We start from the raw sequence: 27,445 nt of genomic DNA on the forward strand, positions 1-27,445 counted from the left end.
CGGTTTGTCGATTGAATAACACGTTTGAAAGTTACGATTTGATTTCTACCCGCGATAAGGCTCGTTCAGCTGTTACATTAAATTCAAAGTTTCATTCGGCGAAATAGAAAAATCCTTTGCAATTAAAGGATCATTCTTCGAAAGGGAGGATAAAATAGAGGAAAACTGTTCTTTAGGAAAAGATAGAAACGAAGGTCGGAGTGGAAGCATTTCATTCCTTTTCCCGTAATCCTGGCAGTCGGATTCCGTTTCCTTACGCCTCGAGAATCGCCAATGAACCTTCAACTGCGACTATCATCGAAGCATTGTGAAACTCGCAGGACCCGTACCACTCGTGGCCTCTGTCGATCTTTCCTTTCGATCCTTCTTTATTCACCGAGCTACGCTCGCCTTTCTTCCGGAACACCGTGGACAATGGGAGGACGCGAGGACGTATTTGAAACTTTCGAATGATAGAATATCGTTTATCCTTCGATCTGAATGATGCTGCTGTAATTCACGAATAGTGAATACCGTTTGGAGAGAGCATCGTGTTTAACGAGCATTTCACGGTAATGCTTCTGACACTTCGCCGCGCGAATTTCCATATCCATTCAGAGATGAAAAAAGGAGCAAAGGAAAATATTCGTGGGAATTGAAATAGAAATTTGAACGTCTTCGAATGAAATTATTTATTCGTAGGAGGCTTGAAACCTTTGAAATTTAACGTAACTCGAATCACCGAACCTCTCTCGTTAATTCAGCAAAGTTACCTCGACGTTTCCTCAAATTTCCCAAGCGCAAGTTGTTAATATCCTTGCAAACGCAGACGGTTTGAATTTTCCTTTAGCCATCGTTGCATCGAAGTTTCGAAAGTTCTGGCTCCAACATTCGGAGACACGCGCCGGTGGCATCCCGGTGCGTATTTCCTCGAGGAAAAATGAAAATAATCCCGTAGTAAGGCATTGAAATCCTCGCGTCAGACGCAGCTAGCTGTCGAGCAATACCGTCTGACGTCTGAGATTTCCGAAATATCTGTCGTAGAAAGTGGCAGGAACCAGCAGTCTATCGCTTCCGGGGGGGTGCATTGCCCTCAACTACCCCCGTGGAAATATGTAACCAGTCTGCTGCCACGTACGCGCGACATAGCAAGTAAATCGTTGTGACGAAGAGTTGCCGCTGTCTCCTCTTCGCGATTCGCGCGCATGAAGGTTGAAAGATGGAGCGGATACGTGCTCCCGTAGAAAAGAAGAAAGCTTTTGGGCAGAGTCGGCGAGCAAAGAGAATACAAAGCTGAGGGAAATAAAGGATGACGAAACGTGCCTGACGGAACGGAAGAGACAGGTTAGAGGGGGATGGTAGAAGATAAGAAGGGAAAAGTAGAAAGTATGGACGGGAGGGAGGAAGAGATTTCGTGGATTTACCAGTTGAAAGAAGAATCCTCGGTGTTTAACGGCGCTTTCGTGACGGACATCGAGATTAAAGAGTAGCGTGGCTATCTAGCCGTCAACCTAAACGAAGAATCACGAGGTGTCTCGTTACGCGAGGAGAAATGCGATTTAAAGCAGCCGCGACCCCGTCATTATCGCGGAACGCGACGGAAGTGTCCCTTGAATAAAACCGTAAATGTCAAATGGTTCCTTTATCGCTGGCTTTATAGAAGATCGTCAACGCGACTGCGGGATTAAAAGAAGAAGCTTCAACACTTTCCTTACGGACAACTATAATCCTCTAACTCAAGGGAACCTGGTTTAGGACGCTGAAAATTGCATAATTGAGCAATTTTTTTTATTACAATATAATCATGTTATATAATAGAAATTAGTTGTTGTTCACGGCGTATATTTTTATTTCAACTAAAAAAAATATTAGAAAGTCGAGAATTGACAAATTTATTCAATATTAAAGAAAAATTTATTTTTTGACCCACAAATGATTTGCAAAAAAAAGTCGACTTGAAACTTTGGCAAAATATTTTCAGATCTGCCTACTATCGATTAATATGACTTCCAAAAAATCGATTTTTTTAGGTGCCCCCCTTAATGGCGTTTAAGTTTCATAATGAAAAAAAAAATGCAATCGCTGCTTTTTCGAAGCGACAGATTTAAGAGGAAATGTGGAAATCAGACGCACACGCAATGGAACAATAATGTAATTGGTATTACATGTGTCTTGAAAAGCTATTAAACTGTTTTCATACGGTTTCGCGTGTTAAAATTAATTCGACAGGTTGGCCGTTGATCGACGCCGATAAGTAACCAAGGCAACCGGTTAATCGATGTCTCTGCGAGGTAGAATTAAAACGTTAAACAGGTTTCACCGGTGCTCTTGGAAAATACGTGGGATATCAATCTACCTGAATTATCTGATAAGCGCGAAGGCAGCAGAACGAAAGAACCGTGACGTTGATGGTAATTTATCATCGAGATCGATCCATTTGTTTCGATAAAATATGCATGAGCGGAAAAACGCGAGCAATTCGATTGCCTCGACTGTCAACCATCGCTGGATGCAGGCGCGAAGGACGAACCGTCTTCCTTGCTCACCCTCGCCAATATTTCATCCCCCTCCGGTGGTTTATCGGTATTCGAAGCACGATCGTAAACGATTGTCATTAGAGTAGGTAAATGCCGATATAATAATTTGTTTTGCGGCTGAATTTTCGTCTCCCCGGAGAAATCATCCTCTTTCGCGGACCGGAACCGCGAGCTTCTCTTTTTATCCGCTCGAATCTACCAGTAATTGAAGCAGCTATCTTTTCCCGTACGTTGAACCCGACACACCAGCGTGCTGGGATTTATAAGTTGGTCGCTTCCTGTACGAAAGGAATCCCTTAATGTTTCTACTCGATGATTTATCTTCTTGTTATTTTCATTCGATGCGTCTCTGAAATTTTTCAAACCGGAGACAAACGTTTAGCTTATTGAATTTCAAACAATATGATTCGTTTAATTCTGTTACAATTGACTTTGTCTTTAGTCATTTATCAAAGCATAGCTTTCGATAAGGAACAACTGAACAGAGAATCCTTGTGGTGGAACAGTGATCGAAACAATATTTCCCTTTCCATTGTCGTTATCTTCGAAACGGGTCAATGCACGAACGAGCAAGTTGAATGTTTGCAAATTTGACAAAATTTCACCCACAAAATTTCACAGCTTATCTCACCCACTGGCGACAATTAAATTCCATTTTTCTTGTTCGAGGATTATAATCCTTGCATGGATTTGTCTCTGTCGATCGATGGATCGATCCACGATTCTTTTCCCAAAATTTCTGCAAGATACAGTGAATCGTGTTTGAAAAGAATTAGTTGTTTGTGGAGAAACAGAATTGATTGGGGGGATGGTGAGAATCATTGATGCCCGAGGGAACAGAGGATCTGAAACGAGCAAGTTTCGAGTGGAAACTTGAAAGGGAACGAACTGGAACCTCGGAAGACCCGCAAGTCGAGATGATACCTTGATTACTTAGGCGGTGGAAAGTATTGATTTCATCGGGCGACGCGATTCACAGGTTTCCGTTCCATTAAACGGTCGGCCTAATAATGTCTAAGAAGATTCATCAAGAAATTATTATATTTCACCGTCGTTAGACCGTTGCCGAAGCCTGTATCAAAATTACAAAAATGTTTGATCGAATTGCGATAAATTTTGATGATCATTCGCGAATCTAATTATCATCCGTCTCTTAGTGGTCGTAAAGGAGGCGACGAGGTATGAGGATTGATATCGGAGCCGAGAAAACTAATAATACCTAGAAGTTTAGCAAATTGCCAGTCGTTGAGACGGGAATAAAATTCCAGAGACGACGTCTTCGAACGAACGAACGAATGCTTTCGAGATGATTGGCTTCCATTTTAATCGACGCTTACTACACAAGGCTTTAATCGCGTCCCTCTCGTGCTGGTTTCAGGATTGGTGAAGCTACGAGAGCTCGTCAGGTCGCCGAAGTCTCGGGAGATCGAGGTTAACCTCAGGCAGGCCGACCCGGATTCCTACCGGCAGGTTCTATCCGAGATGAAAAGCAAGGAAATACGGAATCTCATCGTGGATACCAAACCGGAGCACATGCATCATTTTCTGCGAATGGTAACCGCATATTCCTGTATCGATTTCCCACGACCGTGGCTTCGATAATCCTTTCTGCTGTAAACACCACCCCGGGGTCATATCCATTCTTCTCTGCATTCGTTTCCATGAAACCTGCAACGGTTATTTGCAATTCTCAATATTCCTCTGTTTATTTTACATAAAGAATTGTGAATGCATGATATTTGAACAGCACCAATGAATGTGTTAGAAATAAAATCACTAGCAGTTGGAGGTTTCAGTGCATCGAACGTTGCCATCAAATGTGAATTACCCGTGTGAAAAAGCTTCAACCACCATTCTATGGAACAATAAAAACAACACATTTTTCGCGTATAAAAAATTGTAGAGAGCTGAGGGGAATCGAGGCAATAACCGCGGCTCATACTAGTGGAAATAAATCCTTTTATACGTATATGTACATACTCCGCTTTCAGATCCTGCAGCTGCAAATGAACGACTACAAGTACCACTATCTCTTCACGACTTTCGTAAGTACACTTGGGCTTGGGTACTCGAAGGAAGAGCCAGAGGCGAGCGGACAGCTCGAGAACTCGATCCGTCTGTTCGTTTTCCAGGATATCGAGACCTTCGACCTCGAGGACTTCAAGTACAATTTCGTCAATATCACTGCCTTCCGTCTGGTAGACGCCGAGGACGTGGGTGTGCGTGGAATCTTAAGGGACATGGAACGATACCAGCCATCCGGCAATACCATCCTCAACAAATCGAAAGTTATACAGGTAAGATTTTTCTACGTACAGTCGATTGTCGTGCCTCGCGGCGATCAAATATCCACCCCTACCCCCCGTCGCACGATGTTTCAATGTTTGCGCGATTTGTTATTGCACGATCCTTCGTATTTCGCTTATCTAAACACGTCCGATTTACGTTTTATTCGCCAATCCGTGAATACGAACACGTACAACTAGCTTCGTCCCTTAGGAATAGATGATATTCGGGACAATATTTCTCTACTAAAAAGTGAGGTTCAATATTCAGGGATGGAAAATTGCAAAATTTTATAGATTCTATTTTTGTAATAAGGTTACACCGAGGAAGTGCAATATTGCATGGGAAAATTTTTTCGCGAACGCTTTTAAAATCCAGAGACAAAGATCGCTTCCCAATGATAAAATGTTACAAGAATTTTTATTTTTAATAAGGTTATACTGAAAATTTCCAATATCGCAATTTTTTACTTTTAAGAAATCTCAATAATTCGACTATTCCTAAACGACTACCGTTTTAAATTTGAAAAAAAAGAGGGATCCGTGAGCGTCGATTGAAAACGATGGAAAACCGAGGTGCGATTTATCCAGGATACAAATGTCGAAAATAATCCTTGCGCCCAGTGACGTGATACTTTATTGATCGTAAAGCGGAGGCGCGAAACGAGGCCGGTGACGGAAACTGCGAGACACGTGTCGACTCGCGACCATGGATGTTAAAACAATGTAACCGATGTGGGGTTCGAGTACTCGCTGGAAAACCGGCTGTTACAGTTCGTCCCGTCGATATGAAACGAAATGTTTCGTTCGGCTGTAAAATAATTTGAGAGAGCTTCCGAAATCGTGTCGCGGCAGACGGGGTTTAAACGTCGACAAACGGGGTTCGTTAGGGGGATGAAGAGTGGCGAGGACGATGATGAGTTTCGTTGGCTAAATTTTCCTCGTCGAGGTACTTTAATGAAACACGTAAGCCAGCACGAACATCGTCCTTTTTATACCTTGTTGTGTTCACGACGCGTGAACGTGCGTATTTTTTCTGGATTTACATGTAGATTGAAACGCACCGGACTTTTGTTAGTTGCCTACCTTTTTTTTCGCATACATCTCTGTGTTTCAACTATTGCAAGGCTCCTGGCAAAGGAAAATTAAATGAATTCGTCGTTGAACGAGTCTGGCTTTCGGAAAATCATAGAAAATAAGAGAAAATATTTCTGCATCGAGGTAGACATACAGTGGATCACAAAATTATTCGCTCACCGTTTAAAACAGAATACCTCGTTTAAAATTGGACCAAATGACATGAGGTTTCTCGAGAAGCTATACAAATTAATTTACTATGATATGTGCTTTTGTCGTTTTAAAAAATTATAATTTGTCGAAATCGGGAAAAAAATAGTAAAAGGCAATTTTTTAACTTTTTTATTTGAGTCTGAAATGAAAATTTAAAATATGAGATTTGTAAATTTAATCTATATACTGAAAATTCGGTCAATGCACTGAGAAGTTACAAGTAATTAAAATATCTGAAAATCGTGACTTTTCATCTAAAATTACTTGTAAATTGGCCGACCTCGATGAAATTTTCAGCATACACATAACTTATTTGAATCTACGAAAGACATATTTTAAATTTTCATTAGAGACTCACATAAAGAAGTTGAAAAGTTACCCTCGAGTATTTTTTCTCACGGTTTCAACAAATTGTAATTTTTTAAAACAACAAAAGCACATAACTCAGTAAATTAATTTTTATAGCTTCTCAAGAAAGCTTAAGTGATTTGGTCCAATTTTAAACGAGGTATTCTGTTTTAAACGGTGAGCGAATAATTTTCTGACCCACTGTATAAGCATGTTGATAAAATTTAAAAACGTTCCGTAGACGTCTGGCCATTCAATGTGAAATTCTTCCATTTAATAACGCGATGTTCCTCTCTCTGAAAATGTAAACGGGTGTCAGAGTTTACGAGAGATACACCCGGCCAGCTGGTTCTCTTATTATTCCATCCAGCAGGGTTCGTCAGGATAACCAAATTCCCATGGAAATACATATCCGTTTCTCGGTTCGATCGTAACGCTGTTGCTCGTGAAAACAAGCTTGCAAGCTCGCGAAGAAACGATAACAATTGCGAATAAACCGATGAATAAATTACATCAGACTTTTAACTAAACTTATTATCTCGGTAAATATTTTTTCTACAAGAATGAAAACCGAAAATTAAAATTCGATTATCTCGCATACCAAGTAATATAATTAAAAAATATTGTTCTACATTTTTAACTTTATTTTTGCAAGTAGAATCATTTGCTACCCTGGTCAACCTTGTATATTTCGCGGTAACGATATTTCAACGTCCAACGTCTTCGCCGATGTTATTTGGGATGTATCATATTTCCAGGGTTTCCTCGTAAGGCTTCTTTTCTGGGAAAAGAATGTAGCTAATTAGTCTAGTCTGTTTAAAGTCTAGCCTTTTCTTCGAAGAATTTCTAATATATGGGTGATGGGTTCCATGGACTATGGAAATTGATTTAAACATCACCGGCATATGGGTAACCATTGATTTCTCGTTGCTGGAAATTAACATAAAAGGAAAGTAACGGGCCAGATGACTCGGTATGTTTCAGCTTGAATTATCACACGATTATCAGAGCGAGAAATAGATTTTTCCTTGTCCCGCCAAATGTTTCCAACCGTTTCCTATAAAACACGCCAAGAGACAGAGTCGCGAGAATAGCTGTCCCAAAAGAGAATCGTATTTCTTTCCCGGAGTAGAAGACTTAATTCGTTGGCTTTTAGAAGCAAAGAGTTCGTTTAAAGTACCCTCAAACGGCTCGTTTGAATCGACGATCGAGAAACGAGACGGGGGAAAGAAGAAGAAAATTCAATGAACCGAAGATTTCTCTGACGAACAAAGGGATGTCAAGAAAATTGAACGCGTTAGCGCGATATAATTGAACGGTTAGAAGAACGTAATTTCTCCCTTAGCTACGCAGATTCCTGCTAAGCAAGCTCCTTCGATCCCTTCTCTCGTTTATTTGGGAAGAATAAAGAAAAAAGGTAAACGTACTTTGAGGTAAAAAGTGAGGGTACAGTTTCGAACGAGTCGCTCGGATTAAAGAACTCGGGGAAGATTTATGATTCACGGCGGTGCTGGGGGCTGAGAAAGAGTTTTCTAATTACATCCGCGGCAACCGCTCAACTTCCGGCATCGGTTGAGCTCGTATTTAATGTTTTGCTTTCGAGTACCCAGCGAAATTCTACCGTTAAGGTTGATGGAATTTTCTCCCTTTGAATTTAGTTATTTTAATCAGTGAATATTTATAGCGAAGTAAAGTTTCGTTGAATAATTTCAAATACCATGAATTTCAATGCGTTGTTACAGATTTTCGCACATCATTTTCAGCAAAATTCCTTTACCAATAAACCTGGGTCTAAATTGAAACATTCTTACTCGAACGAAGGGTGTAAAACAGATTTTCCCGTTGATTGCTCGCAAAAAGCGAAACGAAAGGCAGTTAATTCCTTCAGAATTCCGTTGCTTGGTGAAACGATACCGCGGAAGAGAATTACTGTTGTTGCTGCTTCATTTACAGACAAGAAGCTTCGAAACAATACGGTTCAGCCACCGAGGCGACAATAAGAACAAGGCTACAATTAGGCACTTTCTCGTCGAGTAATAACCTCTTTTGTTTCATAAATATTACTACACCTTTCTGTTTTTATTCTAATAAAACAATTTTTCTCGTTGAAAATTTTCATTGCGAACACTTTCGAATTGATCTGACAGTCTAGTCGGGCTGAAACAAGCACACGGACGAACCTTGAGATGCGATTTCTTCTTCATTCGATGTTCTTTGTGAGAGGATAATCTCGCTGAAAAGCGAAAGGAAACCATACGAGTCTAATCACCCGACGACCGACCGTTGCGCTCATTTCGCTAATTGGGTGAAACTAATAATAGCTCTCTCTGTCTTTTTGGTTACCATGCAAAATCTGTAGCCTTCAATTTTACAACTTTGCTTTTAATAAATACTCCATAATTAAATTTGTAATTAGTAGATACGTGCATAAGGTCGTGACAAAATTTTACAAAATACAAAAGTTACATATTCCCAGCTGAATACCATTAAGAAGAGAAGAAAATAAATTGGTTTTGATTTACAACTTCCATCAGTTGTAACGATAAACTAGAACGTTCAATATTTCCCGAGGTTGGTCAGAACAATTCTCCTTAGGGTAACAATACTTGTCATCCAGCCCTTCGTCATTCGACTGTCCCATTCACCTTCCAACGTCTTCTTTCCATCCCCTCGTAAAGAGTTCTCGGGGTTGAAATTAGCTGGGACAGCTTTTGTTTCGAGACTCCCCAAGGGTGTCGCGCTACAACCACCAAATCCACCGAGATCCCCCATCCCTTTCCTCGATTCTTTTCATCCCTTCTCGCTCGTTCCACTCGAATTTCTCCTTTTTATTCGCTGTTAAACGACCGAGTTAGTCGGCTCAAAGTTCCGCAAAAAACTTGGTCACAATCAACGCTAGACCGTCGTGTGTGGAGAGGATGCGAAGCGTGAGCTGAAAGAGGGTGAAGGGTTCGGGAAGATGAAGATCCTACCGGAGTTAACCAAAGGGTGTGAGCTCGCTTCGGGAAAGCGTGTGCACCTGTTAGACGGGTCTTTCCACGAATCCTGAAAAATATAGATCGAACAGACGAGCGATTGTTAGAAACATAAAGGTGTGTGCGTGTTTGGCACCCATGGTCTCGAAGAGTTTGTTACACGTGGACGATACTTGCATACTGATTTGTTTCTTCTACATTGCAACGCGTGCTAGACTATCCTGACTGCTAATTAGAAGAAAAAAAAGAAAACGATACCTATAGGAATTCGTGGCTAATTGAAGGCATCAGACGAACTAATTAAATATTTAATGTCATTTACTTTTCTCTGTGAAAAATAAATGAAAAAAGCTAATGCACCAATTATTTCTATAGTCCACCGCATTATGCAACATAGAAATCAAAAAATAAAAATTCCTCTCACCAGCCAAATTTCTCTGGGGACCTCAAAAAATTAAAATACTCATCGTTGGCCACGGATAACCATAGTGATATGTTACAAAGAACCCATCCCTAGTGCTTCTAGTTTCTTTTTTTTTTCTCGTTTCTCCAACATTCCAGACCAACCAATGCATCACCGAATCCACGGCGCGAACAAGGATAACCTTTACTTTCGCCGCCGTAAATCAGACTATCTCGTGGCCAAAGCGTTTTATTATTTTATCCGGCAGCCGACAGTTGTCTCTGGCTGGTTCGTGCGACCACGATGGTGATATAAGGGCGGCGCGACGCGGGGTAAACCTCCCCTTTTCAACCGTACGAGAAGCTGAGAAATCGCGTCGCGAACTCGAAAGCCGCTTATTAGATTTTAAATTTCACACCCGCTGTAAATGGAGCGTTTTGCAGCCATGTTGCGCCACTTTCTACCCCGTAAAAGTAACTGAATAGCGTAGGAAGACGTGTCTGCGAATATTTGTTGAATTACTCGTAATATTCCCTTTGTTTACGTGTCAATTTGTTTAAAATTGCACAGCCTTTTAACACGTCAATTGCCAGGTCGTTCGTAATTGAACGTAACGTTTAAGGGGTTAAATATTAAATATTTTCAATGAGTGAACAATGAAAAAGACATTTCACTTGAAATCCTTTCGCTCGCATTTCCAGACTCGATAACATACGCGTTGAATAATCGAACATTATGCACCTTCTGTTCTGTTATTCACTTGTCAGAATTTCACCTGTGTTTGTTTTCTACGATCGTTCGCGTTTCGATTAATTTGAATTGTTAATTGGTTTGGAACAAAGTAACTCGATCGTTTCGTATCGCATAACAAGTAGGTGTAGGTGAATTTCATATGCAACTTGCTAAATTCATGTTCCATGAGTAAAATTTCGTATGAGAAATAGCTGCCTGAAAAGAATGAATTATGCAAATTTGAAGTATGAAATATAGCTTAAAATGATTCAATAACGAACAAGCAGATTGGTGTTTAACTTTCAGTAATTTCGAAAAAAGAAAAAATTTAGAGAAATTCAAGCTTTGTTTCAAAGCATTGTTCCGTTTTAGAGCAACTACAAAAGAACTTCGGTTGTCGTAATTACCTCTACACATACGAGGTTCTGTCGCGCACCAGCACAGTGGGCGACGTTTCCCGTTTCGCTTTAAATGCTAATGAACCAGCTGATCCTCGAAAGCAGACTTCCGGCCGGTGAGTTGAATTTCCGCCGGTCGTGCAGCGCGCGGAAAGAAAAAATGACCGACTGCAAGAATTAATTTTGAGATATGATTCTTCTGACGTAGTGGATCGAGGATTAAGACCGTTACTGGAAGTTTGTTGCTCTCGTGAATGTTGAAACTGCAAGATTCGTGGAAATAGTTGGAAAAATTTATATCCTGCGATAAATACTTGCCAACTACCCAATAAACCGGAATTGTAGAATTTTTAATTGAAGTTAATTAACCCTGCTTTAAGATCGTTTTTTACGACTCGCGTGCTGGAACTTCTTACGAGAAAGATTTATTGAATTTTCTTGGAAATCGTAGAATTTTTAATTGGATTTAATTAACCTTACTTTAGAATCTTTTTTAATGATCTGGCTCGTTAGAATTTCTTGAACTTAGCTAAAGACAAAAGGAAACTTTTACTGAATTTTCTTGAAAATCGTAGAATTTTTAATTGGATTTAACGAACATTGCTTTAAGATGTTTTTTAGAGACTTAGTGCGGTGGAATTTTCTTTATCTTCCTGGAGACAAGAAAATGCAAAATATTTTACAAATAAGATATTTCATATCAAAAACGAAATATTTGAAATAAATAAAAGATTGATTTCGAGGAATCAACTGAAATCATTGAGAGAATGCTCGTATAAAATGACATTTATTTGTTGCAATAACTGTACCATAGTTCACTGACTCCATCATGGATTACTGTAGAATAAAAAGTAACATTCAACGAAGCTTGAATATTGGTTGAATGATCGAATGCAACTGTTCCCAATTAACCACGTACTTTTTTCATTGAAATTAATCAACTACAGGGATAGCAGTGCACGTACTTCGAACTGAAATTCTGACTTGCGTACTGCCAGTAATTTCAGTTATGAAAGTAATGAACATGAAAACAAATAGGTATCGATTGCACGTGGAAAACACAATCGAGAATGGAAGCGAATTGTGCAAGACTTGGCTTGGTACAGAAATTAAACAGTCCTGCTGTCGCAACTTCATCGCGTTACTTTGGACTTAGGCTAATTAAAAGCACGCCCCAATTAAGCCGAGATAATCGTCGTATGTCCGCAGCACAACTATACCAACTTCCATACAACGTTGAGATTTCTGATAGCGTCATATGGCGCATTGCATTCTCAAATTTTCTAATTTTCCAATGAATGCCAACAAAATTATCGCGATAACGAAATTGTGGCTTTAATGAACATTCGTTTGAAAATCGCTGTCCACTGCACGATGATTTTTATTTAAGTCAAATACTAAGAATATGTCCATAAAGTCGGCGACATGTGGGACTTGAGTCTTTGACTTTGAAATTTAATACTCTCAAGGTTTTACTTTGCTACATTAGAAAAATGGGGACTCAGAAATTTTGTATTTTGCCAACTCCTCGCACTATGCTCCCCTATAAATACCAAGAATCCGTCCGGAAGATCGGCGATTTGCATCACTTAAACTCTGGTTTCTGTCCAGAGAAGAACTTAGATTTTTGGCCTTCAGTACCATTAGATAGATAACATTTGAACTTAGAAATTTGTTTCTCGTTGCTCAAAATCTTCTCCTATAGATACCAAGAATCCGTCCGGAAGATCGGCGACGCACGGTACTTACAAGGGAAGTGCGATAACTCGAAAATGCCGATTTTCCTTAAACTTTGCAGGTTTGTAGGGGACCTCAAGAGAAGTATAGTGCAATTTTTGTTTTTAGCCCAACAAACCTGCAAAGTTTAAAGAAAATCGAAATTTTCGAGTTACCGAACTTCCCTTGTCAGTTCAAACTTAAGACTTCTAACTCTTATTTCGCCAAATTATCAAAATAAAGACTTAGCAATTTTTCCATCTATTAATTCACTCCTCTCTCTATGCTAGTCTAAAGATATCAAGAATCCTCTTACTATTCCTCCCTCTGATTTTCCAAACTGCATCCATTTCTTACCGCAGCATGCACCGCCGTATCCTCTCATACCGGAAGCTATTGAAATTGAGGAAATTGCCCGATATTACTTTCATTCACGAAACCACGCCGATAATGCATCCGCTGTTAACGCTGATTATTTTCGAGGATAACAGCCTTTTGACGCGAGTGGGCTTTGCTCTCGGCTTTCAATCGAATATCCTGTTGGCTACGTAGAAACGTGGACCGTGTCAAACAATTCCGATCGATTCATTTTAGTGGTATTCCACGTCATTGCGCTCGCTTCTGAACGGTAGAACAAAGGCCAACCTCGAGCCTATTGGGACGTTTGTTTGTTCATATCTGCGGTTCACTCCTCTGCTAATGAGAGACAACTAATCAATACCGCGTAACGAACAGACTGACAAAAAGAATATTTTTCCGAATGGGCAAATTAAACAAGCATATGGAAATAATTGAATACAGCAAAAATTTAATAGAAAACTTTCATTTCATTTTTTAACACTAGAACTACCGACGTTTGATGCACACTTATTTCTAAGTTGCAAATAATGTAGATTACTAAGTAAATAAAGGATGATACATTCATTCTTTAGCCCGATAACAGCCAACATACATTTAACCAGAAATACCTCGACAAAATTTATAATTTGAAATAAGAAACTGGAAACCAGTCATTTTGAACCGTTTGGTAGTTCTAGTGTTAATATTTAATCCCAGTAACGTCTCAAATTTATCAACATTATTCTATAAGAAATATAGAATCTCAATTTCGCCCCCGTAATTTGCCGGATGATATTAATTACCGCGAAGTTGTTGAAGTCAACAACGAGCCAGACGCAAAATTTCCTCTGTTTAATCCGAAAGTTTCCCAAAGACGATTAGAGGATCTGTTGAAAACATTCAAGTACGAATGTGAATCTGACGAACGATTTAATTATTTCTAAATAGAGCAAAAGCTGGGTCGTATGAAATTTCATGAATTTCGGCCAACGAATATTTTTAACCTTATAAAGATTCAAGAGAAAGAGGACATGAAAGCATATTCGTAGTTACACGTCACAGCACCGGTGTCACGCATTTCTGTTCCTTTCCAACGAACTTGACGTGGGTCTAGATTATTTTCATAGCAACCGCAACGCGTGCAGACGCCTTTATGAATGTCTCCTACACCATGTTGAATAATACGTGACCAACCAAATTAGTCCTGGTCTGCTTCTTTACGTTTATTCTTGTACTCTTTGCTTACCCACAAACTCTACATTAACATAGTTATGATGATTCTTTTATGGTCGTTTCCGTTTTTCTTTTTCTTTTTCACTGAAACCTTGAGGTTCTTGTATAAACAGTAAAAGTAAAATAAATACAAGCTAGACGTGTTTATATTTTTATTCTTATAATGATAACGTAAGAAAATTATTTACTAAAATAATTAAACATTCATACCTTTAGAAATAATAAAGTTCCATCTCCGTCTCTGGTGGTATGAAATAATTTTTCTAACAACCCTTTAGCCAGCAAGTGATTTTAACTCGGTGCATAATTCAGGTCCCTGGTTGGTCGTCGAGAAAAGAGTGGTAGCGCAAATATTTAACGTTTCGCGTCGTGACGGCAGCAAATGACCGACACTGAGAAGAGTGTCTCTGTTTTTTTTCTTTTCCAGGCAGAACCAGCCTTAATGTACGACAGCGTCCAGGTGTTTGCTGTGGGATTAAGAACCCTGGAACAGTCCCATGCTCTAAGACCTGCTAATATTTCCTGCGAACTGGAACATCCCTGGGACGGAGGGTTGTCTCTTATCAACTACATAAACTCGGTAAGGTTTAGGGTATATTACTTGAAAATTCATTTCGTCACTGATAAAGAGCATATAACCTTGAATTTTTCTTGAAATTCACCCCCTTTAATATTTGAGCTATAAATTATTTTGAAAAATTTCGAATAATTGAGTCCACATTGAATTAATTTTCAACAAGTAACCGCATTTATCACGCGTATAAAGAAATTTAAGGGATGGTTTTCAATGAATCACGGATACGCGATGTTTGACTCGCTGCCAAAATCAACTGTATTCTGGATAATTGCGAATGCTCGTTTTACAATCCTCTCGCACAAAAGGATATACGAATTACTATTATACAAATGTTCAGTCTGCTGTATTGATTTTAAGAATTCTATAACTCGTTTTTCAATAACTTCATTTGGTTTCATATTTCCCTAATTATGCTGTAATAGAATTATTCATTTAATTAAGGTGTGGCTTTGTACAGATTTCGCTAATTAACAAATTATCTCTACAAATTATCATATTATAATTAACTTCATACGCGTGAATATAATGAAATAAGAGATTGGAATCATATAATCCCATCGCGGTCACGTTACATTATAATTGTTTAATAATTTCTCCCACAAGTGTCGGTAACAATTAACGCAATTCCAATAGCAGGCTACTTAATGAAAGTTTCTGGCGAAATCGCGATAATGAACACCGCGGCAGGGATCGGAAACGGCTAAATCAAAGGGTCATAATCGCAAAGGTTCACTTAATTATAATTGTTTCATTGGCTGGATGTTTGGTTAAACGCGATCGGCCACGTCAATAACGTTCCCGATAACTGATTTTGTTTCGTGTATTCGTATGCAACGCAGGAATTATACACGTATTGGCACCCCGGCCCGTTAATACCGATGAATTATGATCGCCATAATGTAGCACCTTTCAAACTTCGACATATCGATGCGTACTGTCCAATAATATTCAATCGTTTTTGTGTACTAACATCGATAAACTGTTTGATGCTGTTTCTATGAATTTTAATCGACATTTCACGATATGTATGCGGGAAATAACGAATGATTTCAAATTTGTCACACATACCAACCACAGCCTTTTTCGAGCTCCTCTGTTCTTTCACCGTCTTGTTTGCCCAGAGACTCTCCCTTTCAGTTAAACCATCGTCGTTTATTAACGTATTGCCGATCGTTGTATCGTTAGATAAAATATTCTTCTTTCTTTTTGGAGTAAGATTTGAAACTCGTTATATATTTTGATTGTCAAGTGAAAAATGAAGGTAAGAAAGTTTCGTTAATTAATTTAAAGACACAGCATTCGGGGACGTAACGCCTTAGGTAACGTTCAATAATTTCAGCGAGAGGCAGTCGAGTTCGTTCATAATCCTCGAGAGTACCGAGTGTCCGCGCGTGGCTCTTCGTGACCGTACCCTCGAGGAACACTTATGGACTACCATTAATTTAATAGCAGGATGGCTAAATTCCAATATCGGTGGTTCTCTAATAGTCTCCAGATATTTGAGCGTGCCCTTCGCCTGCAGAATCTCGACGGTACAAGGACCGTACATTCTGGAGATCTGTGGACACCAGGAATTTCATTCGCGAACGTAAATAATTATTATACGTAATCCCGTTGGAGGGTGCAAACGAAATAGCATTGGAACGTTTTTATTTCATCGGGATTCAGGTGTAATCCGCTTGACCCGATGCTTTAACGTAGATACACGCGTTCGCGTGACGATTTTAAACGCGTCTGGTTGTTTACAGTTTAACAACCGTTCATGAACGATCCTTTTTCCACGTTTGAAAAGCGTCACGCGATAACGTTCAAGCCGTAAAACTACTTGGCCCCTCTCCAAACGCGTTTATCGCCGGATTAGCTATTCCGCTAGTTGTTTGCTCATACGCTTTTCCGAGCATCTTTCGGCCGAATTTTGGCACGCGCTCCATTCCCTTGTTTATCCTCGTTGGCACTGCCCGTTGAAAAAGCTTCTTTTCTCAATTTAGAAATGCGTACTTACGGCCAGTGAATCGGGAAAATGGGTCGTTAGGGCACCGTTACGAAACGCTTTTACCATTTCCCGACGCGATATTGTTTCCTTCTTAACGTTTCTGACTCATTGCCTCTCAGAGGAACCCTTTTGGTTCATTTAAACCCTTCCGAAACATGGAATCTCCTTTTTTATCTCACTATGCTTCTTGGGGATCCATCCGGAGAGTCGGTGACGCACGGTACTCGAGCTCAGGCGTTTAGTGGAGGAGGAGAGGAGGGTTTCGACCCCCTGGAGGCATTTAGTCAGGGCCGGGGACCGCTAGGTGGCGACGAGATGATCGGGGAGATCAGTGTTCTCGCTGGCGGTCGCTCGGCAAGCAGTTCGATTATATTAGAATTCCGAATTTCGGTTTGTTAGGGTGTCGGGGGAGGGATCGTCTGTTGTCAACCCCACTGACAAGTCTGACAGACGATCCCGAGACGAAACGTCCTGCCTTTTCCTCTCCCCTCTCCTACAATGTGTACTCCAATACTTGTGTTTATTCAAGATCTTGATATTCTTTCTGATTGTAAAATAAAAGAGTAGAATGTTCAATTTCAAAAATCAGTTTTATACACTCTAGATTTTTCCCTCTTACAATACCTGGTAATTCCAACAAAAATTGTTTGTTGAATCGGTATTTTATGATTCAAGCTATGATATTTCAATCAAAAATATTTCGTTCCGGTTGCGTCGTTAGCCATTAAATCGTACGGTACAATGTCAGTTACGTGGATTTTATTGTTACTACAAAGATAAAAGAACGATAAGAATAAAAGCATATTGCTACTGGGGATACACGGTTTCAATGCAAAAACAGAGCAATAAACCCAATCCTTTTACATTCATTGGTCGATATAATTGAAAATCGTCTACCGCCACAATCGAAATATCAATATTTAGTACGGCATGCAATAATATAAATGATTAAAGATAATATCTCCAATATTATTATTCTTTCTCCTTCCATCAATGTATCACACTCAAGTTCCATCAAAATTAGCGGGTATCGATTGTTATTAACTGCACAATGGCAAAGACAAAAGAAAACCAAACGGCATATGTAATCTCGGTTAAAGACCTTACGGAGTAACAGGATTTTAACTCTGCGAAGAATAATCGTCATACTTTGTCGAGGCGAATGCACGGCGAGAAATCTTCACTAGGAGGAACAAACACGAAGGAAACCATAAATAATTTCATTGATTCCATCGTTTCCGGTCGGAAAAGAACCCTGTTTCTCTATGGATACGCGAAACTTTTACCGTTTCTCTGACACGGCGCCGAATAACGTAGATCGATCTTATCGATCTTATCGATAGCAAACGTTTGCCAAACTTTCCACTGTTCTATTCGGTGAAATTCTGTAATCGCAAAACAGTGTAATACGTGTCCTCGATAACGATCTCGTCGAGCTAGGAGAAAAATCGACAAGGGAGAACGATTCCACGAATGACCCTTATGCCAGATACTTCTCGATATTCGTTCGATCGAGATTTCCAACTGCTTGAAATGCCAGAACGAGAGGACAGTGTTCGAATAGCACTTGTGATGTGAAACAAAGATTTTGATGGTAATCGGTCTGATCTGAACAGTGAAAAATGGCACGAGTTATATAGAAAAAAAAATGTCTATTCTTCAAAAATCTATTATTAACCTTATAAAATTAATATTGTACATACATAATTAATAATGTATAATGGGCTATATAAGAAACAAGCTCAAAATTCAGATACAAGATCGATTCCCATTCGTATTTAGAGGTAGTACTCGACGTTTCGCTGTCTGTGAACCGGAATTGAATATCTCGGGGTGTACGTGGACGGTATCGTCGATAGGCAGAGGCGAGGTGGTTCACGTGCCTTGGCATACTTCCAAATACCGACTAAATGCTACTCGGTTGTCATTAGCAATGCAAAATAACTCATCTCTCTCGATGGATAGTGGATAAATCGACAGTGATACGAATAATAGCTCCTGGACTAACATAATTTTTTAAAGAACTCTATCGCGATAGAAGTTTGAAATAATTTTGAAAATAATTTAGTCTTGAATTTGAAAAAAAAAAAGAATGTTAATTCGAAGAATTAAGGCTTCTTCAAGGTGCGCGTCAAGATCTCGAGATCCCGGATTGTCGACGGTGTAACTAAGTTAGTTTCTGCTACCTAATGGGGCATTTCGACGCGATCCTAAATCCTGGCCCGCGATATTACGCTCCTTCCCAGCGCGGCTTAATTGAACCGAACGAGAAGTAATTGCCACGAATAACCGGGGGCCACGATAGCGTGAATGCTACATCTGTTTCCGTAACTCGTGACCGTTTTCATTGCTTGGAATTTCTACGCTACCCGTAGAAAATAAAACAGCCGGGAGAGGAGTCAGTAGAACCGTTCGTTCGTTCGTTCGTTATGCCACATTTTCTTCGTGTAATATCCGTCGTTACGATATTCAGTTTGATTTCCGCATGATCGACGCTGAATTAAATTCATGCACCAATGAATAAACATAGAACGTTACCACGTTTGTAATGGCCTTTATTGCCAGTCAGCTGACAGTTAACCAGTTTAATTGCGATCTGGGATTTCTTTCTGAAAAGGATCAATTTTTGCTTCGTTGCACCGATTGAACGGAAGTTTCACGAGGACGCGATGTCTCGATTGAATAACGAACAACCCCTCGACGATTCCACGTTAATTATACTCTTGTATCGCACGCTCGTTATCCGCTCGTTCTAGTGTAATTATTCCCCGATGTGATGAGATACTTAGGTGGCCCACGATTCTCTAGATGCGTTTTTCATTCACATTTTGTGTGCTCGTCGTTTTGAAATCACGATTACAGAGGTTTATCGTGTCGAGAATATAAGTAATTTCATTGAAATGTTATATTTCATTTGTTAAAGGCCAAGGGTTGAAAAAAAAGACAAAATAAAAGAGCTTTATAATTTAATAGTTGCCTTACACGAGAGACGCCTAGATAGATAACCATCGTTAGAATTACGCCGAACGTCTGACCATTCCCTGGTTTTTCTACTTAAACGACTAACGGAGCGGTTTTTCGATATTTTCCATTAGCGTAGATTGATTTTATACGCGCAACTAGCTGCATTTTCCACTTGCAACTGCATTTTCCACTTGCAACGATATCGTCCCTGTATTCGTATTCCATGCTGCATTTTTCTTTCACATCGGTTTAACACTTTGTCCGTCGAAGTGGAAATAGCCATCTCAAAGACACTGAAAAGTTTATATTTGATATAAACTAAATTGAATTGATAGCTTCGATATATTGATGGCCACAGTAGAAATATCAGTGAATAATCAGACACAGGATACTACAAATTATTAAGCATTAATTTATTAACTTCCTAGTCTCAATTTCGCACTGCGAATTACCTGTGTAATTCCAGTCGTACATAAAACATTTTTATCCGTTCATTCGTTAATTATTCTAATTGCCCGAATGAACTTTCGTTTGCGCGTTATCACGACGATTCGCATTGTGCAGAAACGCCGGCAGATTTCGCGGGAAAAACGCGAGAGAGTATAAAATAAAAGTCGGCATTGGATGATAAATTGTAACGCAACCGCGTCTAAAAGAATTATGAAGCGACTCGGAGCTGACGAGGTCTAATTAAGCTCTCGACAATCCTGGTGCTCGCATATTGCTCGTTTCTCGTTAAGGTGAAGTCAACGAAGCTTGAAAAAACGCGGAGAATAAAAGAAAAACCGAGCGCGAAAGACGATGCTGACAAATTACCACACCTGTTCCGTTGTTGTTGTTGTTGTTCTTGCTGTTGCTGTTGCTGTTGCTGTTGCTGTTACACGCGCGTGCAAGGTAGTGTGTTTATCCACTGGAAAGTTAGAGAACGATTTACCCCTTTTTCCTTTTCCTTTTTCGTTGAAAACCGCTCGCGTTACGTAATACGGCTCGGACGCGAAACTTTTCCGTCGCCAGCCACGGGATCGCGTGTGAATTTAAATCGTATTACGAACTCTATGGGAGTGACGAGTAGTCTGGACGCGAGTTGTGTCGCAGACATGTCGGCGAAGAGGGAGTAAAATGAGGGTGAACTAGTTTTTCGTCGGGAAATCGAAAAAATCGAAATTTTCAACGTTCAAAAAATACACCAGGAGAAGGATGAATAATTGAAACATTCCTGCTTTGTTGTTAACAAGTCACCTATGCACGCCACTTATTGAATATACAGCTTTGGCAATTCTGCTTTAAAGAGAAGCGAACAACTGAAACTTTTACGAGATGTACACGTATGTTTTCGGAATTTTCATGTGCAATATTTTTTTAATAATTCTGTAAATTATAAAGTATCTTTCCATGCATTGTATCGAATTTTTTTTCTACCGTGAAGAAGTAAAATTCTAGGATATTTTGGGTAATCCATTTGACTTAGTCAAATTATTATCCTTTTAATCCGACGATTCTAGTTAACGATTCTAAGCATCCTTGGCCCAAAAGCCAAAAGTTATCCGTCGTTTCGAGGCGACTTAGATCCTAGTGGCGCGCTTTAAACTGGAACAAACAGCCGTCCATCAATTTAAGAAGACTACGTGTTGTCCTTAATTCACAGTTCCCTCTCGTGAGGCAACAATTTTCTTCGAGCCAAAAGCTTTTTTACCTGGTTATCTCTGAATCTCGAGGCATCACGTTTAATTTAACTCGATTTATTTAAAAGAGGAAAATATTTCGCTGAAATTCTTGCGGAATCGACGATCAAACAACGGATGGAAAAAACGTAGTTGGAATAAAACTAATAAGGATATCGATCGTTGGAAAATATTTTCCCTGGGAATTCGCTTTTACTTAATTAGAGCCAGTGAATTGCTATTGTGAGTTCGTGGACCGTGCTCGAAATTATTAATCGACAAATGGGTCACAAGAGAATTCGCTAATCTCGATATTTCCAAATTGAAATGAGTATCAGTTTTCTCTAGGGTTACGATGAATGAACATTCGAATGATATTTATTTTAATATAGGCCAAATCTTTTACAGCCAAGCTTATAATACTTGCCATATCGCGTATCCAATAATCTGATAAAAAAGTAATTTTGAATAATTCGAAGAAAACTTCGAGTGACTTATTTTTCGTACTTCCCTGCCGGTTTCTTTTCTCGTTTCGCAATTTCATGAAGCTCCGAGGAATATCTTGAGATCCCCTTCGAATCCTTCCACGTCTCGCTCCATTGTACTCGTATTTATGAAGAACCCCGATACGTGTGAGAAGATGTACGCGATTTTATGAAAAACGTTTATGTATCCCCGTTAAACCCTTTATATCCTCTATAACATAGGACACGTAATATCCTGTCTTTAAATATTTTCTAAATCTTTTACCGAATCTAAATTTATGATATTGTATATTAGTACGTATAGTACGTATTCTTGCAATTTCCCTTTGAATTTTGTTAAATTCCCTATCAATCAGTGCCATATTATGGTAAAAAGGAAATAAAGGAACATCGGCATTCCTCTAACGCTCATTGTTGCAATTCCCGATAAAATCGGCCATCGAATACCCGATAAAATTATTTTGTTGATCAAGGGGTACATAGAAAAGAGAGTGAAGAGGAAAGAGTGAAAAAAAGAAACTCGATATCGCGGTAGATTCTTCGTGTCCGATACAATGGAATCGTTCTGAGCTCGTTTCGCCTCCTTCTGTCTCCATCGTCACGTCGTTGACTCCTTTCAACGTTCGAGGAGTCCATAAAAATCAAAATCTAATAACGCTCGTTGCCGGGTAACGGGAGAAGAAAGTTGACGGTAATCTCGAGAAACGTTCCGAAATTACTGCCACTCGAGACGTACAGATACTCGTGAATGCATCGCCATCTCCTAGCTTTTTGCCCGCTCCTTTTTATTTAATCGATTCTCCTCGTTTCACGATATTAAGAAGATATTCTCCTTCCCTCTGCCTTAATTTGCAGCTCGCGTACGCTCTCGTTTGCTTATCCCACGGCAAATGCAACGGGAGAAAAAGTCAATTTCGCTTTATACAGCTCGTAAACGCGGCGAATACCAGGCTCGTTGAGGGCGCGATTCGGGGAAACTAGTGAATATTCTGCACCCTCTTCGGAGGTTTCAATTGCCATCCAACGATGAATTCGTGTATTTTCTGAAAATTAAATTTGAACGATGCATTTTGAGGTAATTTTGATTATTTTTATGCAACCTGGTTGTCGCTCTTCCACCTTCATCATTTGGAATAATTAAAATTTCAAAATTGCCCATTTCGTGGTACTGTATTAGAAAATTATCTTGAAACACGTGGCTGTCGAAGTTTTTAAATCAAAATAAAATGAAGAAAGTATAAACTTTCACGATCCTTGAATACTTCGAAATGAATCATTTTGTAATATTATATTAGAAAATTACAAATTCCATGAAACACGTGGCTGTCAAAGCGTTAGAATGAAAATAAAATGAAAAGAGTAGTGAAAAATTGTCACGACCCCTGAATGATAATAGGTCATTTGCATCCAGGTCGGTATCCTAAAGAAAAACGAAGGAACAGAGTGATCGGGAACACGAAAGAGATTAAAAACTCTGCCAGAACAGAGCTCTACGTTCCGCTTCTGAAATTTATGCGTTCCACGATCCTGAAGGATCGAGATACAGGCTAGTCCGAGCTGAGCCTCGACGTCCAACACGTCCTGAAAATATTTTTCCAAGAAAGAAGGGAACACGGATCAAGCCTTAGCCTGTTCCGTGCTTTTCACACTGTTCGAGAAAGACGTCGTAACTGGCCGTGTCGGTCGAACGGTGGTCGCAATAACGACTTTTTAAGTGGAAAAATTCTTAACCCCTCCTATGGGTACGCTTTATCCCTCTCGGCACGATATTATGCGCGTGCAGGATGAATGACGACTCGAGGAAATCACCGGGTCGTGAGAAGTTTCGGAATCTTTCCGCGGAAGTTTCACTTCCGTTCTGGTGATCAACGAAACGAGAAGTTCGTTTCACTTGGATAGTTGCTGTTTTACAATTCTGTTCTTGCTCGAGATAATACTCTTTGCGAGTATTTGGTAGAGATTTGAGTACTCGAACTTCGAGTCAGACAATGATCGATCGGTCATTTGAATTTTGCCGAATTACTCGAAATCGACGAACTGTTTGAAAGAAAAGCGAGCTATTCGAGAAAATCGAACTACTCGAATATTCGAGCTGAAAATTCATCTTCAAGTAAATCGAAGTTTTACGACGGCTCGAATATTCGAGTAGTTCGATTTTTTTCGAATAGCTCGCTTTTGTTTCAAACAGGTCGATTTCGAATAATTCGGCAAATTCAAGCGCTCGACTCGGCTCGAACAATTTGGTGAGCGTTGGTTCTCTTTTAGCAAATGCATAGGAAAATTTCATTTGTAATCAACATCAAGCTGAGATTGCTTTCTTCTATGATGATTTTTGATTAATCTTATTACATGTGCTTTCAGGTGGAGTTGAAAGGTATCTCAGGGCCGATCGAGTTCAAAGAAGGTCGGAGAATACAGTTCAAGCTAGACCTACTGAAACTAAGGCAGCATTCGCTCGTTAAGGTAAGTTATTCGCTGCCCTTTCATTTCTTATTATTGGCAAAATGGGAAATTGAAATGGAAATAGGTCGGTGAGTGGCGTCCAGGCGCCGGCGTCAACGTGACGGACACCGCGGCCTTTTTCGAACCAGGATCTGCAAATGTCACTCTCCTCGTCATCACGATACTGGTGAGTCGTAATCATTCGCGTCCATCATTTATTCAGGATTAACCGTATACCCGCGGTTCGATACGGATTTCTATTCTCTCGTGAAAAATATCGCGGTTCGTCTTTCGGACAAGTTCGATAGGCGTTCGATAAAATTTCTGAAGACCTCTAACATAGAAATCGAGCGAACGAATCGGGAAGCCTCGTGTATCGTCCAGATCTGATGATACCGATGATGTTCCGTTGTTTGCATGGACCCTGCTGCTTTCACGTACAGGAAATTCCATACGTGATGATGCACTATGAAAAAAACTACACGGGGAACGCGCGGTTTTATGGTTTTTGCGTGGACCTTCTGGAGGCGGTGGCGAGAGAGGTCGGCTTCTCTTACCGATTGGAGCTGGTACCGGACAGGAAGTACGGTGCGAAAGACCCGGAAACCGGGGAGTGGAATGGCATCGTTCGAGAACTCATGCGACATGTATGATTTGGTTTGTTTAATTTTTCTCATCTCACTTGATCTCACCCCTTTTTACTCAATCGTACACCCCATATCTAGGTAATTATAATATTAGAGATGAAATACACGCACCATACACTGTATATGATATTTTTATCGATCTCTAGACCTCTAACCATACCTTTAGATATTTTTCATTGTTTAACACTGTTATTTCATCCTTCCTTATACTATCAATAAACATGATGCACACGAACGCACCTGTTAGTACACCAAGCTAGACACTTGAACATTTTACCAATTAATTATTTTGATAATTATACAGGTAGAATACAGTCTACCTAATTTCAGTGACCTTTATGTTTGGTACTCGTCCATTAGCTGATCGACGATCAAAACGGTAGTTCAGGCTTTAACCCTCGATCATTTACAGCAAATAATTGCGGATGCAATTGTGAGGGTTAAAGTTGTATCGCAACGCGTGCAGTTAATTACTATTTCCTAATCACACGATCACGATTAAAATCACCTCCCACCGCTCAAATGAAACGCTTACGACCGTGACATACGCGTAGAACTTTCTCATGTAGGTTTCGGAGTGGGGCTTTGATATCGTTGCTTGATCGTTCGCGCGAGTTCGTCACGTGCGATCGTAAAGTCGAAGGTAAATTACGAGGATACGCGTTAATTGCTCGCGAGTGTCCAAACGCTTCGTAATTAAGCTGATATTGGGTGTAGGAAACGTCAAACAAATATCCAACAGCGTTACGTTAACTCGTCCATTTTTTTATTATAAATTACGGCTCCTGGATGACGTTTGTGTCAAAGGAGAAAATAAAACAGAGCGCAGTTGTACCTTTTAATAAAATGCAAAATTATATATTTCTATTGAAAAACATGAAATGCAATATATTGATATAGCGATTAAAAAATAAGCAAACATTATTAATACCCGTACCGATTACATATTTAATGTAGGAACGAATCAACGATTTAATTGATGTCTTTCATCATCGAAAGCAATGACAAGTTTCGCGTAATTTCCTTTTTTATTGCTTTTCCAGTTCCACGAATTCGTTACATCCAATAACTTAATGTATTTCGAGGTACCTAGCCCTCGTCAGAGATGCAATTAATTTGCAATTCTGTGAATCCCAAAGGTTCGATGCGAGAGCACGCCTCTGGCAGGTTCGATCCACCGTTAGGTACACATTCAGCATGATAAACTTATTCCATTCGCCGATGGTTTGTATGTATATTCGATCAACCGTTGCCCTAGGCTTCAGGTCCAATTACAAATTGCTCCAATTACGCGACAGATTCAAATCACTCCAATCACTTTGATAGCTCGACCAACACCTGTTTCAATTCTATCTGCCTCCGGCAATTTTTCATTTTTCTTTTTTTCCTTCCCCCCTCTGTGATCAATGAGACTCGGGTTCATCCTGCGACACTTGTTAGAGACACTGGTTATCTCTTTTCCAGTTGGTTGCTTTTGATTTTTCACGCGAACAAGAGTGTTGTTTAATTATCAAGAGTGTAAGACGATAAAAATTAGGGGCGATTTAAATTTGCCGCGAAAAATTAGGAGCGAAAATAAGAAATTTAAATTTCGGCTATACGCGAACGTAGAAAATAGAAAATTACACGTGCAGATGATATTTAGGTTCACGCAGAGGGGACGTTTAGGCAAACGCAAGCGTTTGAGGCTCGGAGGAGGAGAACAGAATCGAAGGGAGGGTGGATTAGAATATAAGAGAAAATCCAGGAAATTCATCGAAAGAGTTAATCTAAGTAAACCTGTGCAGAGAAAAGAGAAATTCTACAGGGAGATACTAGATTTACAATAAAAAAAAAAAAAGAAAAAAACGAGGTATTAGAGGGAAAGATTACTTAAGGAGACAGAATAAAAGCGAAAAGAGGAACGGGTGACTGTTCGAGGAAAGATAATAGAAAAAGAAACGTATGAGTTATGGGGTAGACAGGAAAAAGGAAAAGAGCGAGGAGAAAAAAAAATGGAAAGATAGGAGGAAAGGGTCAGGAGAAAAAAAATGAATAAGAAGAGAAGAAGAACAAGAGGAAAGCGAAAGGTAGTAGCTCCTTTTTATGGTCCCCGTAGGAGCAGCCGTACGTAATGGTGAAGAGCAGAGGGAATTTCAGTGGGAACGCACGTTACGAGGGCTTCTGCATCGACCTACTCAAGGAGATAGCTCACATGGTGGGCTTCGCCTACAGGATCGAGCTCGTGCCGGATGGCAAATATGGCGTTTACGATTACGAGACCGGCGAATGGAACGGAATAGTACGCCAGCTGATGGACAAGGTGAGTAGGTCTCTTTCCCGAAACGTCTGCGTTCACGGAATTTACGCGTACACTCCTGTATCCGCGACGATTCCACCCCCGCCCCTAATACACTGAGTCTCTCCGTAAGTATGTCCGACACTTGGACAATTTAAACAGT

The 27,445-nt window shown here is 39.8% G+C and overlaps 1 protein-coding gene across 6 annotated transcripts in view; it reads left to right on the plus strand.

Annotated features, from left to right (window-relative positions):
• The window catches only part of LOC117601308 (glutamate receptor ionotropic, kainate 2), a 75,467-nt gene that overhangs the window by 35,998 nt on the left and 12,024 nt on the right, over positions 1-27,445 (plus strand). For 4 of the 6 annotated variants that reach the window (XR_004580636.2, XR_004580637.2, XM_034317920.2 and 1 more), the window contains exons 5-12: positions 3,895-4,070; positions 4,508-4,561; positions 4,649-4,813; positions 14,663-14,815; positions 24,277-24,378; positions 24,443-24,544; positions 24,801-25,004; positions 27,103-27,306. Coding sequence is in view for 4 of the 6 variants with exons in the window: in XM_034317920.2 (XP_034173811.2) it covers positions 3,895-4,070; positions 4,508-4,561; positions 4,649-4,813; positions 14,663-14,815; positions 24,277-24,378; positions 24,443-24,544; positions 24,801-25,004; positions 27,103-27,306 (1,160 nt within the window). In the remaining 2 variants the exon portion in view is untranslated. The remainder of the gene's footprint in view (positions 1-3,894; positions 4,071-4,507; positions 4,562-4,648; positions 4,814-14,662; positions 14,816-24,276; positions 24,379-24,442; positions 24,545-24,800; positions 25,005-27,102; positions 27,307-27,445) is intronic. The other 2 variants (XM_034317922.2, XM_034317921.2) reach the window with 2 other exon arrangements.

The sequence above is a fragment of the Osmia lignaria genome, chromosome 6 (genome assembly GCF_051020975.1).
Source record: "Osmia lignaria lignaria isolate PbOS001 chromosome 6, iyOsmLign1, whole genome shotgun sequence".
Lineage (NCBI taxonomy): Eukaryota > Metazoa > Arthropoda > Insecta > Hymenoptera > Megachilidae > Osmia > Osmia lignaria.